At 46.5% G+C, this 16,771-nt stretch overlaps 2 protein-coding genes across 2 annotated transcripts; both read right to left on the bottom strand.

Annotated features, from left to right (window-relative positions):
* Positions 1-1,369: 1,369 nt before the first annotated feature.
* LOC135805766 (small ribosomal subunit protein eS17-like) lies at positions 1,370-3,926 on the bottom strand. Its single transcript, XM_065319855.1, has 5 exons — positions 3,883-3,926; positions 3,646-3,797; positions 2,968-3,073; positions 2,283-2,348; positions 1,370-1,487 (listed from the first exon to the last, which is right to left on the bottom strand). Exons 1-5 carry the CDS (start codon positions 3,883-3,885, stop codon positions 1,392-1,394), a joined length of 423 nt encoding a protein of 140 aa, XP_065175927.1. The 5' UTR covers positions 3,886-3,926; the 3' UTR covers positions 1,370-1,391.
* Positions 3,927-5,681: 1,755 nt separating this feature from the next.
* LOC135805761 (uncharacterized) lies at positions 5,682-16,096 on the bottom strand. Its single transcript, XM_065319850.1, has 10 exons — positions 15,219-16,096; positions 13,520-14,355; positions 12,938-13,088; positions 12,583-12,777; positions 11,981-12,270; positions 10,426-10,750; positions 9,694-9,942; positions 8,411-8,812; positions 7,587-7,739; positions 5,682-7,093 (listed from the first exon to the last, which is right to left on the bottom strand). The coding sequence occupies exons 1-10, from the start codon at positions 15,837-15,839 to the stop codon at positions 6,098-6,100; spliced, it is 4,218 nt and encodes a 1,405-aa protein (XP_065175922.1). The 5' UTR covers positions 15,840-16,096; the 3' UTR covers positions 5,682-6,097.
* Between the last annotated feature and the right edge of the window lie 675 nt (positions 16,097-16,771).

Here is a 16,771-nt window from a genome sequence, read left to right as displayed (position 1 = left end):
AAATGCAGTGCTTGAAGAAAGGAAAATTCAAAAATTAATATTTCCCGGCATTTTCAGGTCACATACTCACTATGGATACATTGACGGTTGCGAAGTTTGCCTATGACCTTAGCACACAATGCTGTGCCTTTGGAAAACGCAGCCAAGAATTCGAAATTCCGCGGCAAAAGGTTGGTTTTCTGCGGCATTTTCTGCAGTAAAATGAAAAAAAGTGCGGCACTTTCTGAAAGCTTTTCACCCTCCTCGAGGATATGGCAACCAGTCTGTCCCCACAGAACAACGCAGACAAAACCCTAAAATTATGCAGGCGAAAACTGGCAATTATGTAGCAAATATGCGGGTTAATGCGGTCATTATGCACGAGTTATCTGTCACTGGTACAACTTTAGCGTGCAGTCTCATGCAAGAATACAACTTTGTCGCACAAACTCATACGACTTTGTAGTACATTTTCAACAGCATGCACTATTTTCTTGTACATTCTCATGAATAAGGCGGGATTTATGCGAAATCTCACGAAAACGCGGATGATAACCAATAACGCGGAAAATTCCGCGTCCGCGGAATCCTGTGGGGACAGACCAGTTGCATGAAGGAGAACTTTTCACACTATACTTTGCAGTCACAAACAGAATGGGAGCGAAGAATCTTGGAGAGGCCTGCAATCACATACACTGGCAAGAGCATTGTGCTCAAACAGATTGTGAAGTAGTTTGTCTGCTGCTTTCCGAGTAGTAAATTACTAAATTACCAACAAAAATTCAGATCCCGCGGGCAAAAGTGTGGATTCCGTGATTTCCGCAGATGACGAGTCTGCAAAATTTGCCGCGGAAGCGGAATCACGCCTTTCCAAGGGGACGGACGGACAGACATAGGTTCTCACAACGACACGTACAAACTTCATTGCACTCTGCCATACGATTTTCCATTCCCTGGCTGTAAAATCAAGGTTGGGCGCTCTCGCCGTACTTTACGGTACAATTAATTGTAGGTTATACACTGAAAACAAATATCAAACTAGGTGCATTCTGCACACAACAGTTTGAAACAGAGCAAAGAATCATGACTGGATTGAAGCCACATGCCTGCGAGATACTTGGTCAAGACCTACCGTATTTTCCGAAGTATAAGCCGCACCCAGATTTTTTGTCGCAAAATACAGATATCAATCCCAGCTACCACCGTTAAGTTGACCATGATAGTATAAGCCGGACCGACTTTCTGGGTAAATTACTGGCGTTAAAAGCACGGCTTATACTCCGGAAAACACGGTAGGTCTGGACATGAGAAGCTTGGATCGGACAGGGTTGAGTGTACCACTTCTCATCTGTGTGCCAGAAATACCAAACTGCAAACGACCTCAGTGGAATCGGGTTTAAAACATTTTTTATTTAAGCTCTTTGCTGGCGACCATGATAAGGGCGGCCACCGGCCATATTATCGTTCTGTGATGAGGTGACAACTTGGACGTTGGGAATGGTGAAGTCCTAGAAAAAGAGAAATAGTGAAAATAGAAGAAACCATGAAATGGTGAAATGAAAATGGTGAACACACTGGTACATTTGATGAACTGAACTTTTGAATCACTGGTAAAGTCACGCACGCACCATGATTCCGATAGCCAAAAATGATTACAGCCCAAGGTGCGACTTACACTGCCAACGCGAACAAATGAAAAAAAAACTAAATTCAATTTAGGGCCATGACGGGGAGGGTGCGGCGTCGTCCCTGGTGCAGCCAACACTCCGGAAAATACGGCATACGAAATCTGACCGTACAAATAGTAGAAGTACTTGAAACACCCAAGCACTTCGAGCAGTGGGCTGTGTATAGCCTTTATTCAGGAAGAAGGTTTCACTTGTCAAACCTGTTTATTGTGTTACTCTAGACTTTCCTTTGGATTCACCGCTTTGATATGGGGCTGTCACATAAGTTTTTGTAGTCCCTGAAACGAATATCATTCGTTGGGGGGGGGGGGGGGGGGGGGGGGCAAAATCGCAAGTCGACTGACACTATACATATGTCATGTACATGCATGCGATTATCGTTGTCCAGCATAGCAAGCTGTGTTCGTTTCAGAGGGAGGGGAGGGGTCCGAGTACGAAATGGACAATGTTCGTTTCAGCGACAACCTCCAAGTTGGCCATGTGGAAACAGAAAGTGTGTAGTTGTTGTATGTACAGAAAGACGGCACTATAAACACTGTAGCTAGGAGACCCACCAATACCCAAGTAAGAATGCACACTGTGGACACAATGCAAGTGGAATATAATAAAGCTTACCAAGGATTTCAACATGCTGCTGGTGTCTGGGTCAATCTCGATGACCTCACCATCCAAAGCAGACACCTAAGATGAAAAGTGGAAGAAAAGAAACAGATAGAAACAAAGCCAATTGGACGAATTGGACCGAAAAGATACAGATGCGAACTTAATCTTCGATTGCTCCTTTCGGGTTTAAGAGGGGAGGAGGAAGGCAGGTACAGTTATCGGTATACAAAAATGAACGCATCCATCCACAGGAAGTAGCTACAAGTAGCTACAACTTCTACCGTATGTACAAACAAATGCACTCGAATTGTCTCTTATACGGGCGCCTTGGGACCAGGTACTGCCCGTATCTCAGATTTGCCCTGAGCTCAGGACAGCTCATCTACTATGTATCATATCAGTTTTCGAGGAAGATTACTTGGCACGTACTGCACATATTCAGGATAAAAAGTAATAAACAGGCTAGAATTCCATCAAGCACAACATACCAATGTATACCCAGTGCCTAAACTGTGCATAGACTGTAGCACATGACAATAGGAACGGCCTAGGCTAGGAGGCTGACCCCCAGGTCTCCGACACCCGACAGTACAAACTTGCCCAGACGGCCATACACGCCGTCGCTCTCCTTCTCACACACATGCACGCCGCCACACAGGAACCCTGTTATCAGCAACACAATAGATATGACCCTTACATCAGGCACGTAGTTGTCACGGCGTTCACGCTCTTCTTCCTGAAGTTTGATCGAGATACCACGGACTGGTCCCTTCTGGATACGCTTCATCAAGTGAGTAACAAATCTGGAAGACACAGTACACAACAAAATCGAACTCATGAACTTACTACGATACCAACCATGAGATAGTTACAGCTCATCATCATTGAGAGACATAATAACGTTCTGTATACATGTTATGCCAGCACATACAAGCGTATGAAGGAAAGTGCACATATGCTCAGCACAGACGCTTGTCACCACTGTGTAGCACAAAGTCACTACTTTTTGCACGGTGTGTTTGCGTGTAAAATGTACGTGTGCTTGCTATTTTCATATTTATACGTGTGCATGCTTTCTTCCACAGTATGTACAGCTAGACAGTGAGGCATGGATGAGTTTTAGGGCGCAAGTACACAGCAACAGCTTCCTCGTGATCTCCACAGCAGAACTATTTGTTTCCACAATGTTCGTATCATGATATTCGTCGCAAATTCTCTCGACTAATGTTTTCAAAAGCATTTGAGATCTCCAAATCTCATAACTCAACAGCGAGAAACATGGTTGCGATGTTCCAACACTGATCCACATTGTCCACACACACGTACTACTATACAAACGCCTCCTGGCGCGGAACACTCCAACAGCTGGACATACCCAGCAATCTTGTTACGGAGACGCTTGCTTGGGATAATTGCAATCTCCTCACACAAACGCTTGTTTGTGTGAAAATCCAAGGTGCATCGTGGATAGAATTTCTCGATAATAACACGAGAAGCCTTCTTCACGGTCTTCGTCCTGACGCGACCCTATACAGCCAGACATAGAAAAGCATGTCAGCAAATTCGCCATCCCCAGTTCTAACTTCTTCAGTGAAGAAGACGAAAGGCTCACCATCTTGAACGGTTGAAAAGAGAACGAGCGCTGCGCGCATGCGCAAATTTAGGATATTGTCATGATTTGTGACGTTGACATTTTTTTAACGTGGCGACTCACGTTGCGACCTGAGTAGATCGAATGTGGCGTGTACGTGCAGATGACATAATCTGACGTTGTCCATAATGGACTCTTGATCATGCTACTGTACACACGTATACTTGCTGAGATCATGCGCATGATCAAGATGTGGGACGTGAACACTACTTGTGTACACATGTACATACATAAAGATTCAAGGCAGTAACAGTCCATAATCTGTCATCTACGTTATCTTTATGTCCATTGCTCCAAGCTCTTGTCTCCACTGACTGGACATACTGTACTTGCAAGTCACAGTTAGTGATTAGCAGCAACTCGACTGGATCAGTTGTCGAAAGTGGCGGAGTACTACCATGCGTGTCTTCTACCCATAGACCAGGTACATACAAAAATTAATTGAAAATATTATTGGACAATGTCATGTTATTGTACAGTACCTGTAAGCTGTCACCTAGCTAGCACCAGTCGGTTTCAAGCAGAGAGTTGCCCCAGGTTTCAAGTTGTGCTTCCTAAACAACCAATACTAGATAGGCCACACAATCATAGTTTTCCCATGTTTCTTGTCGGCAGATTTAACTAAAGGTATGCCATGCGGACTGGTGATTAAAAAAAACAGGAAACCCCAAAAAAATTCCACCGAATTCTCACCGGGCCAGGAAGGTATTATGATTGTATACGACAATCATAATACATAATTCCCCTTTAAGCGTAAAATCAAATTTTCACCAGTTATAGTCTTCGGGGTGCTGAGTCGAATGGTCGTGGTCCGAGGAAGCTTTGACGCTCCCTTCCTCCTTTGTGCCCAATCGAACTCGCGCACTTCCACCGAAACCGGCTGGCTGATGGGGATTTGTATGCAAAATGTCACTAACAGTGCCATTTCGTTCTTATAAAAGCACGGATGCCGCGATTGGCCCATATGTTGTAGTTTTTTTTGGACGCTGAGTCGACTGGTTTCGGTCCGAAAAGGCTGCGATGCAGCGTTGGGCCTTATTCCCAATCGAACAAGGTTGAACAAGCGGTCACGTGCTCCTGCATACACCAGTCACCTGGTCACCGCACCAGCAGGCGACAACTTTCACACCAAGGTTCAGCTCGAGTGACAGGAATGCACCCAAACAGCTTGTACGTTCTCATGCTCAAACTAACATTCACAGCAAGAGTTCTTTTAACCCTGGGGGTTATGAACTCATGCTCAAACTCAGATACAGAGGTGTGCAAAAGCAAACAAAAACAAAACCACGCGCCTAGAAACGAGGTGTGAGGAGTGGCGGGACCGTGACAAAAAGATGAGCTTCTGTGACTAAAGTGTATTTACGCTGCACCATTGTGCTGAACTGTATACCAATGGCGTGAACAAGCACTTCATGACAGCAGGACAGGACAGTGGAAACAGTAACTACTAACGGTAACCTTGGATGGCCTGACATACCCCCATGGACGGCAGGAAAAATGTACTTAGTAATAGTATCTGACCACTACTTATCCCAATCACTATCAATACACCCGTGCTCTGGACAATGTCCAAGCTAGGCAAGCATAATTATAATTATGTGTTATCAGAGTAGGTACTAAGTGAGCTCCCCTGCTGTTCAACTGATGCAGCCAGATACTGATAACGTTAACCTTACCTTAACGCCGCCGGTTCATGTAGAAGTAGTCCAATGCATGCAAGTGGAATGGGTCCACGGAGAGCGCATTGTGGAGTGGTGGTGCGACTGAAAATGATCGTACTGATTCATACATGTACATGGTGTTGGTATTAATAGACTACCGGTTGTTAAGGGTAAATAAATCGGAAGTTGTGAAACAAATGGAAAGGCTTGTTACAGACAGTCTCAACTGAAATCATCACACGCTCATAATTGCACAGCATTAAAGCTATTCCAAAGCTGCCGCTTAAGTTAAAGGTTAGACATGCTTACGAAGTTGCCACCAATGAAATCCTCCCTGGTGCAGTGCTGTGGAAAGTATAGGTTTTGTGTAGAAACTGGTGTGGACTTTGCGAAATTTGTGAATGTTGGATATCTTTGTGAAATACTCTTGGAATAATTATATAGTATGATTATCTCAGACTCGAATCAGTTTTACCTGGCGAAAGAGGATAAAAGTACATAAATATTTCTTGGGGTTAGGTGTCAATGAGCAAGTCGTCACGCAGTTCTCCTGGTTTGGTCTGCAGGCTCCATTTCTTCACTCGTACTCGCTCCGACGTTGTCAGCGGAGTCGCCTCGCTTGTGTCATCATTCCCGGTTGCGAGACGTGCCTCGCACTTTGCCCTGTTCCAACATCCAGTGCTTGGCAATGTTTCCTTGAGCTTCTCACGGTTCAAGTAGACTGCGTAACCGACAAGGATAGGTGTCGGCATGCCAAACACAACCCATAGGAGAATGGTGTAATTGTCATTGACATCTGATGGGGACGGTAAGTTGACAATGGCGAAAAGTGCTGCATTCGATAGGCACAGGAACTCGATGGCGTTGTCAGTATCCTTCTTGTATGGCTTAGTAAAGTACTGTATGATAATCATTACGAGCACGATTGCAGCCAACAGTATCTGGCGCACCAGGCTCTCATTGTCGATCATGGCCGACAGCACGGCTACAACTACCCGTCGCAGCATGTTGTAGAAAATCCACCAGGTGCGATTCTCCTTGACGTAGCCGAGGTAGACGTCGAACAGCGGCTTGACGCGCGGCGTGTTGCGCTTGACGTAGAGCACGACAGGCAGCGCAACGCATATGCTGCCCAGCACGAGCACGCTAGTCACAATGTACGGCGCGTGCCGTGCCGAGCCACATTTAACCCTGGCGTCGGAAAAGAACACGTAGTTGTTGTTGAACGAGTGGCACGACAGCAGCAGGAACGACGGGAACACGCTACTGGCGAAGCAGAAGTTCAGCATGGCCCATAGTGTCGGCGTCAACGAACTTGTGTGGAATGTTCGTCTGAAGCTGCCCAGGCGGCTGAGCTGAAAAATCAGCGTGATCCAGAGCAGGATAGCCACGGTTGTGAGATAGAGGAGGCACACCTGGAGGCTTGGTGTTAGCCAGCGCATGCATATTGGCAATGAGAATGTTGTGAACGTTGTCATTGGTATCTGTCGTCGGATAATGAACGCACACATCTGCAGACAAATGGCCACAAGAGAAACGGAGAGTGGTGATATGAGCAGAGGGTATAGTAGTGTACATGTACAGTATTGCAAGTGTTTGTGGCCGAAATGATAAGCTCATTGCGCATTGCCAATGCACTGTTCAACACCCCACACAACCATGTCAAGGTGGCTGTGTGGGGTGCTGGGAGTACAAATGACTTTTTGAAGTATTGCGCAATGGGCTTATTGGGCTGCCTTGCTGCTTGTGTTCTACCCACATGTACCAGTATGTGTGAACATTTACTACATTTGTGACTACCATCACCTAGAGACTGGCAATGTAGTTAGTTGCAGATGCATGATGAGATAGTTCTCACATAGCACACACATACACACGCACACACACACACACACACACACACACACACACACACACACACACGCGCGCGCGCGCGCACACACACACACACACGCGCGCACACACCCACACACACACACACACACTGTGATATCTCATTCTCACCTGATCGTAGTTGACCCAGGAATCAAACCAGGATGTGCGACCCACTTGGAAGTACGCCAATATGGCGATAATTGCACCGATGTAGATGAACACTCCAACGAAGAGAAAGAAAGTATTGCGGATGCTAGTTGACGCAGAGCAAGTGGTGCATGGCTGTGCATGGCACAAGACAAATTTTCCAAATCAAACATCATTTACGTAAAGCATTCCTGTCACCACCCCATTGACACATTTACCTGCCCTGTCTAAACTAGACTAAAGTCTAGTTCACACTCGACGGGGCGCAATGGGATTCGACTTCTTCATTTGAGGAGAAATAATTAAAAAAGAAGTCCTGAACTGTGTACTGAATGCGCAACTTGCGCTGATCGACCTTGAGCATTGCAACAACTGCTGTATGTCATGTTGTTCGGATCGTACACGATTTTACAGCTCGCCCCAGCCTTCCCGACAGATTCTTATGTCCGCCACCATCAGCGTTACGTCGAATGTGAACTAGGCTCAAACTAGTGGTTCTGTATTAGCGACCATGGTACAGTTCTGCACAATTCACAATATTTTCATATCCAAGTGACATGTTTCCCCAGAAACAGATTTGCAATGCTTTGAAATATCAGCAGCTGTACATGCGACAAGATTGCACTTCAAGATTAGAGTAGGTGCATGTACATGGTATGTGTAGTTCGACGTAGCCCTGATGTGACCTGTACACCATGCGATACAGCCCACATCTGACCGAATCTTGATCAGCTAAAATAATTGTTGACGCATGCCTGATATCCAGTACATGACCACAATGTGCAGTGCACCATATCTGAACGTACCGATGAGAAGAAGCCAGTGAGATAGTAACCCTGTTCACACTGCCCGCAGAGCAGGCCACTCCTGTGCTGGTGCGGCGAACACGGCCACTCCTCTTGCAGTTGCCAGTTTGTGCGGTTGTGGTCGGTGCAGTAGCTCATGGTGCACGCACCGGTAGCAAAGGTCAGGCGTGAGTGCCGCTCTTCGTCCGCCGCCAAATCTGTTATCAGTTTGATTCCACGCTGTGCAGCTGGAAGGTAACTCACTTCTTCAGTCGTACCTGCCCAGTACTCCCACTGCATCGTGACATCTGCACCGTCTTTACACGAATGCACACCGGCCGTATCATGTAGGCATTGACAAGCCAACGGGCCTTCGCTGAAATCCATCCTGGTCAGGGTGAACGTGTCTATATACTCCTTTGCCTGTGCATATCAAAAACACCAATCAAGCGTGTCAGGTGGTGGCACGGTTCTATTCAGTAGGGCCAAATACTGAAGTCATAGTCTTGCCAGGCTTGCAGTCCCTAAACAGTGACACAGAGTTGATTTTCCACACACCTTGTAGGCCCGGACGCAGGATTCAAACTGGGGTGGTTCTTCCAGTCTTCGGGTGGAACTTCTTGAGCGCACGTATAGTTTGAGATGTACAAGTATTCTACAAGTCAACTGTGATTTTTCTACACAAGTGTCAGTATAATATGCGTGGTAATTATAGGCTGCAGACCGGTACGCGGTGGGGACTAGTGACTGTTGACTGCACTGCGTACGTAGAATCTACGCGCGCGCATGCTCATGCCTCACGACTCATGGTCACTGTTCTGGAGTACAGATCCTGAACTTTTCTGCCTCCGGTCTGGATGCAGCGTCTGAGTACGAGATTCGTAGTAGGATCGATCATCGCGCCAGCACAACAACTTGATAACGTTGGTAGATGCATTTGATCTGCGGACTTGCCCACTCCGTGGGGGGGGGGGCTGGGTACGGGCCTTCCTTACTAATACTAGCAGCCTCTGTTCTGTTAAGCGAGTAACGTTACCCTAGGCAATGGAAGCTTTATGTCCTGTGATCTAGCACTGCCTGCCTGCCTCCCTTAAATCTTTGCTGTAGCACATCGCTGCTATACCACAATGGAGCATCGATAAGTGAACCCACCGGCGATGCATGTTTTCAGTACCGCATTCGCAACTCGATAACAGAAACAGTTTGTGCAAGATGCAAATACATGTACTGATGTACTGCCGTATTCGGGCTTACTAGCGGAAGTAGAATGTACTGTGTACTGTAGTCTGTAGGTTTGAACTTACCCATGTCAGGTTTTCCATCATGGCAGTTGGCTTATAACCCAAGTGGCAAGGAGAAAGTCTGAAGGGAATGATCAGACTCATGAAGGTGTTTGAACGTATCTGTGAGTCGACGGACAGACGCAGGGTGCCCACTGTTCCCGGTTTGCCAACCAGTGCTATTGCCAACGTGTTCAGAGTACCGAAGTTGACGATATCCGTTCTGCTGTACTGGTACCCGCCATGCTGGATAAGAGCATCACCACTGTCGACCTGAAGAAGCAGGGAAGAGAGCACGGACAAGGATGGTGCTACGGGAGTATAATTTTTGCTCTCTTGTGCTAACCGTTAGCCTGCACTGGGGTAGCATACATCAGAGAGTTCCTCGACATGTGACTGAGTGTTTTGAATGGATACAGTACTCTGGTAGTGTAGTAAAACCTGCCAAGGGGGCTGGGACACACTTACAGTGTGCATATCATAATTATGACGGACATCTGTCCTACAAGACCATCTGTACAGCAGCACCACAACCAAAGGGTCACTTGCAGCAGTGATTTTGACCCTGGACGAGGGGCCGTTTGCGCATGAGGACACATTCTGGCGATGGGGGGCCTTTGAACAGTCGCCACGGGTAGACAGGTTTCAACCACTGAATGTATAATAGCCGTAACTCTCGGCCCAGGCGGGTGTGCACTTTTTGGCAGTCTTCCATATCTGCAACGTTACAATTCTATTTCCAATGACATTGTTTACCTTGAGTATGCATGCTGCAGTCACCAAGTTGAAGTAGACGTCAGCCAGGTCAACATCAATTCGGAACACTTCCCCAGGCGCTGGGTACAGTGTCAGGTTCCCCAGATGGCTAGTGTTCACCAGCGTGCCATCAGCTGCATCGTACCAGGGCGTTTTTTCCTGGTTGTTATTTGCTTTCCGTGGGTAATACCACCGCCAGGGAGTGCTTGTCCAAGGCATGAGGAAGAAGTAGTCCCCGCTTGGGAAAACAGCGGCTCCAGATACATTCTGACGGAAGAGGAAGCTACCGTTTATGAATCCCTCCAGCTCACCCATTAGTTCGTATCTAAGGAAATAACACAAGAGTAAAGGATGGAAGGATACAGATTGCTCCAGCATCCATGCTGGGGGGGGGGGGGGGGGGGGGGGAGGGGATAATCATCACAAAATGCATTTTCATTAGTTTGAAGGAGTAGCAAACAGGAACGTCTGAAGAGAAAAATTGACTGTCACCATCAGGACTTGAACCAGAGACCCTCATTTATGGCCAGCGACAAAAAAATCAATTGCAAAACATACCCGCCCGCCTCCGTGCATAGTTTTCGTACCCATTCAAGCATATGCTGCAGTCTACGCAAGTGCCATCCTCATATCATTGTGCTACATAAAATCCAACCCAAAATTCAAAGCTTGCACCCTCCATGGCCTTTACGGCCCAGTTCCCATCACATCACTGCATTTGTGCATGTGACATTGCAGGACCGCCAGAAGCAGTTATTGATTGGTCCGGTAGTATCACGGCCTTTCATGCGGTGTGTATGATATAAGCAGGACAGGTACACATGCCACAGTAGGAAACACGTGTTGGTGGCCAAAACATTGGTCCGGTAATAACCTGACCAACCGGACCGGTTCCGGCAGGCCTGAATGTTCAGCAGCATGGGTGCCACTTCCGTGTCAAGGGCCGTGCAAGTCCAGAGCACCAAGTATGCACTTTTGGCCAGCTTTTACTTAGCACATCTGTATACTCATAGCCAACGATGGTATTGAGGGTCAATGACCCTCAATACCATCTTTATCACAACTCCATGCGTGACACTGACTCACACTGCTGTCTGGTTCTCATGTAGTGTTTGCAGCGCTGGGAATGCAGAATCACTGTATGCTGGTATCCATAGTGCCAGTTTTGGCTTAGCTGCTGACGTACATTAAAATATTAATTGTAGTGCTACTGCAGCATGTAGTCATTAGCCTGCTCAAGCTCAGCTGACGAAGAGTGAATTCCGCCCGAAACACGGTGTGTTGAAAGTGGAGTTGTGCTTTCTTGCAGGTTTGCTGTTAAAATTTAATGGGCTTCCCGTCTGCTCCACTTGGCTATTAAGTGTAAGTAGTGAAGTGTGAGTCAGGCGGCTGGGAAGCACAAGTCCCGGCAGTTTGACATTGGAGCAGTTTCCCTCTTCAATGACGGTGTGTAATATTGCTACTGTAGTAACTACAAGTATAATAATGTGCTTCCCAAAGTATCTGAGTCCCATCGCATAATACATGTACATGCAAACCACACTGCAAAACTTACAAGAGTGTGTAGTTACTTTCCTGATACGCCTGTTGAAGGATTTGGCGATCACATTGAGTGGGTATATGCCAGTAATGATCATGATGTGTGATTAGTGGCTTTAGACATGGGCTTGTTGTACTCGCTAGGAACATCCAAACTGGACCAGATGCAACATTCCCTGAGCTTCTACCAATCTCGGTGCGCTTCGATGTTTGGTTGAGTGAAAGCATGGCACTTTTCAGGCATCCTGAATAGCTGTTAGCTAAGATGGCTGAACCAAACTTGGCGGTGTTGTTGCGGAATGTGACCTGAGAGAACACGGTACAACATGGACAGGTTATGAGCTGAAGGAGATCATCCCATGTACTTCAAATGACCGCACTCTGCCGCTGGCGGGAGAGGTTGCAAGAGGTACTCCCGGTTCCGATCCCAGTGCATAGCAGTGGTACGTAGAATTGTAAACCTACCCTTATGCCCTATTTGGGATTGGTTGCCTTGGTGCAGGGGACGGCGGACAGAGAAAGAAGCATGTACAATCTGATCAATTAAAAGCACTTCCAGTATCATTCAGGGCTAGCAAACCTCAACCTTGGTCACCCTCGTGTTGTGCCAGTCTCTACCTTTCCATCGCTGCTGGTGCCATTGTACTGGAAGGTCGCCAGGCCTGACGTAGCCAAAAAGCAGTCCTTCTTTTCACCGATGTCCGTCGAGAAGAATATGTGCTGCGAGATATCTGGAGTAGAAGACGTCTCATCTGCATACAGAATGCCTCCACCCACAAGTGCTGAATTGTTCTCAAATGTGATGTTGATATTCTACGCATTGGCATAAAGCACAGAATGAAACTAGGCATCAATTCCAACTTGTAAGAACAGAATGATACTCATTGACACATGTTCCTAGAACTTCAGTTTAGTCTCGTGCCTATAACCGTGGGTACTGAAGTGTAGCAATGATTGATTAATCAACGCTTACATCTTCAAAGGCCAGCCGACTGAAATCGTACAGAGAGAACACTCCACCATAGTCCGAGTCCTTGTTGTTGCTGTAGAAGTGCTGCCCGCATAAAGTGGTCCGAGATACGGACGTGTGAATGCAGCTTCCATCTATTTGTCCCGTCATTGTTCTGAAGAAGAAAAAAACGGGCAAACACTATGACAAAATATGCTGTCCACAGTAAGTGGCTTATGAAAACACTGTGGTACGGCACGGCCGTATACCGATATGCTTTTTTTCATTTGGCATGATGCATAAGTGACCCAAGCCAAGTGAATGCTGAGTGCCTTTGTAAAATAATATTAAACCATGTGCCCTCACAGACAGCATCCCTGCACATTCCATCGATGTACGAAATAGAAATGAAGTACTGGTACTCCACCACCGCATTGCAAGTAGGTACATGTAGTACTAATGCCAAGACAGAGGCAACACCCCCCCCCCCCCCCCCCACCCACCCACCCACATACGCACACACCAATTGGCTTTCGACAATGAACATTTTCTCAAGGATTCTAAATACATGTAGTGGCTGACAAATAATGAATCACAGTGGCTTACACTGTGTCCAGAATTGCTTCCATGCCCTTCAGGTAAATAGCTGATCCATAGACTGCCCTGTTCCACTTGAAGGTGGAGTTTGTAACCCGCAGCATGGGTGCACCATCGTAGAAATTGAGTGCGACAGAAGAGGATGTGATTGACAAGGCGCCTCCTATCAATCCTGACGTCAAGTCCGTTCCGCCAACGTTGTTAGTGAACGTGCAATTTATGATGACCACCACCTCAATGCTGGAGTTACCATCCGCTATGGATGCCGTAAGAGCACCACCTTCCAGGCTCGCCCAGTTGCCATCAAGTGTTGAATCCTTTAGAATCAGTTGATGGTTTGATGCCACTCCATTACTGTTCACAAAGTAGGTGATGCCTCCGCCGATGTAACCTTCGTTGTACTCAAACCTGCAGCGAATGAAGTGGAGTCTTCCATTCGTGCAGCCATTGTCAAGATCAATCTTTACAGTTGTGTCAAACGGAGATATATTGCCGAAGAACAAGGTGTCAACGACGTCTAGCATCATGTTAAGAGTATGTTCGGCATACATGGTGATTGCGGTGCCACCTTCAATTCCGCCGTCATGATAGTAGATGATATTGGGACGCAAAATTCCCAGATGTTTGAACTGACAGTCTGAGATGCTAAAGGTCTGTGTAGCAGTGTCATTGAGTGCAGCTCTGCTCGCGCAGCACTCCACATTATTGATCGCTGATCGGTTCCATAGACAGGTCTGGTAGCTGCAGTTGACTTCTATAGCTATCGTGGATATTGTGTACCATTGGTCCGCAGGTGGTGGAGCAGGATGACTTTGGTTTTTGCCATGCATCAACACCTGTAATGCCTACAGCAGCCATGGTCAGAGAACAAAAAATACCTTTTGTCTAAGTTTTCCCAAGTACTGTAAAAGCAGAAATTTTCGGTGGGGTAATATTTTCGGTATTCTCCAAAATCGGCAGTTCGGTGGAGGGAAATTTTCGGTAAAACCCGTTTTCCAGGTAAGTGTACTAGTACTACATGCATACATGATAATTATACAGTACCGGTAGTACCGGAATTTTTGGTGCGTTTTATGTTCGGTAAAAATTGTCAGCACCAAAATTACCGAAAATAAAACACCACTGAAAAGTTCTGCTTTTACAGTACCCGTGCTGCCAGTGTATCCGGCACACATAATAATTAAACTGCTCCCCCCCCCCCCCCCATACCCTCTAGCACACGCTGCTTGGTGATGGACCATCTCATAAAGAGTGTAGTTGGCAACACTGGGCTCCCGAGGACTCGTATTATGGGCACAGGCTACCACCACAAATCTCGAACACAATATTATTCTTGAATCGTTTGCAGGCAACCTGCCTACACTCAAGAGAGCACTGCATTTCACACAAATCCATTAGAGGTATCGTTACAACGTTTCGGTCTTTATGACAATGTCTTTATGACATTATTATTGTCCACGGTATTTCTGGGGTCAACACTGCATCTTTTCAAGACCAATTGCACCAAAATCTTCCATACGTCTCACATCCTGAACCATTATTTTCACACAAAACCAACACTAATAGACTGTGACATGTTTTAGCTAAAAGAAGTGGTGCAGCTTATCCACCGGCTTGTCCACATATAGTATACGGTACCGTGACAATAGCATAGACGCACCACTGGTAAGCACAGATTTGATGTGCGCGGGATAATAACACTACTCACCTGAAAAGGCCAGGTATTCATCACCTTTATGGTGCTACAGTTGAGCGGGGCGTACATGAACATGCTGTTTTCCACGGAGCAACTCATGGAAGACCTGAACGCTACTGCAGAATCACCTGTGAAGTTCTCCAGATTGAGCTGCAGGTGTTGAATCGTGACGTAGCTACAGTTGACGAAGTCCAGCCAGATGGCATTTGGGTCAGCAGGACTTTTGTTGTACTCAACTGATATGATCCCAGCCGCCATACCGTTTACAATGATGTTGCTTCGACTATCGACTCTGTCTGGTTGAACGAAGTTCTCCGAACCTCTGCGGGTTGCCGAAAGGTTGATCAGGATTGTACTATGATTCACCAGGTTCACATGGTCCAGAGCACGACTTACCAAATCACACGGATTCGCTTCGCTGCCGCACGTTCTCTCGCTGCTGCCCTGATAAACATCCACGAACACAACAGCTACATCGGTTTCGGAAGATAACCCGCTGCCAGTGTCAAGGAAGCACCCGAGCCAGCTCGCAATAACCAGGAGCGGTAGGACCCGGGTATGTTGGCGACGGGTTGCATGAATGGAAAATCGATAGCGGCTCCGATCTATGTAACGCCTGTCGTCACAACCCATTTTATCAGCGGTCGCTCTCGAAGAAACGGAGGAGGACGCGAAGGAGGAGCAGGAGAAGAAGCTTATCACTCACTGCTCACGGTATTTCCACGACTGGTTCAGGAATAGGATGGATACAGCCTTTCGCAAGCCAGTCCCAGCTCCTCAACACACCACTGACTACTGTAGCAATCATTTCCCTGTACAGAGTCAGTACATGCACCTGCATGGCCGTTGAAGTGCACAAGTCACACGGTGCTGAAAACCGGAGCTGTCAGATTGAGCCCTGGTGGTGATAGCCAATGTTTTCTCGGACCTTTCCCCTTTTCACAGTCTCCCTCCTGAAACAGTTCTTCAACGTCAAGGCAATTATGTGCGTGTACACTGTACACCATGTCATGGATTTCTGGAACTCATTATATTACTACTACTAGTATCGTGATTACAATCGACGAGGAGACAATAGTCGTAAAATGGCAATAAATAAGATAAATTTGCTGTTGTTATGACTATGATCAGTGCACAATTTATCTTATTTTATTGCCATCGTGATTTATACATGTACATGTACATGTATGATGTAGTCGCCGTACTTTTGACCTGCGCTGGCACTGGCAATGTCAACTGGAATATCCGCGATGCGGCATAATTATTATGCATAATGATGTAGTCTGTGACACAATTTTAAAATTATTATTATTTTTGTCATTGGTAAATTCAAAGCATCGTGTAAAGAATGGAGATCGGCAGAACCATCCACAACTAACCTACACAATTCTGCTCCTCTTCCTTTGACCGTGATGATGACTATCCATGGAGTTATAAACCAAACATGCCTGAAACTACAAGTATTCCTTTTATCCTAAAAAAGCATCTTTTCTGGTGGTATTATCCGCCACGGCCAAGGGCTAATAATGATGAATGTAACTATGATTGAGTTGTTGCATAAACGT

Source organism: Sycon ciliatum, chromosome 1, assembly GCF_964019385.1.
Source record: "Sycon ciliatum chromosome 1, ocSycCili1.1, whole genome shotgun sequence".
Lineage (NCBI taxonomy): Eukaryota > Metazoa > Porifera > Calcarea > Leucosolenida > Sycettidae > Sycon > Sycon ciliatum.
This window is presented reverse-complemented; position numbering and strand designations above follow the sequence as displayed.

Bases quoted from the DNA above. Each gene is read 5' to 3' on its own strand.
- LOC135805766 (XM_065319855.1), bottom strand. The intron at 3,074-3,645 runs GTATGTCCAGCT...TGTGTCTTCCAG, and splicing joins CTCCGTAACAAGATTGCTGG to ATTTGTTACTCACTTGATGA. The intron at 2,349-2,967 runs GTAAGGGTCATA...TTTTCATCTTAG, and splicing joins GTGACAACTACGTGCCTGAT to GTGTCTGCTTTGGATGGTGA.
- LOC135805761 (XM_065319850.1), bottom strand. From the start codon at position 15,839: ATGGGTTGTGACGACAGGCGTTACATAGATCGGAGCCGCTATCGATTT. The intron at 14,356-15,218 runs GTGAGTAGTGTT...TGGCTGCTGTAG, and splicing joins TGAATACCTGGCCTTTTCAG to GCATTACAGGTGTTGATGCA. The intron at 7,094-7,586 runs GTGAGAATGAGA...ATTTGTCTGCAG, and splicing joins CCTGGGTCAACTACGATCAG to ATGTGTGCGTTCATTATCCG.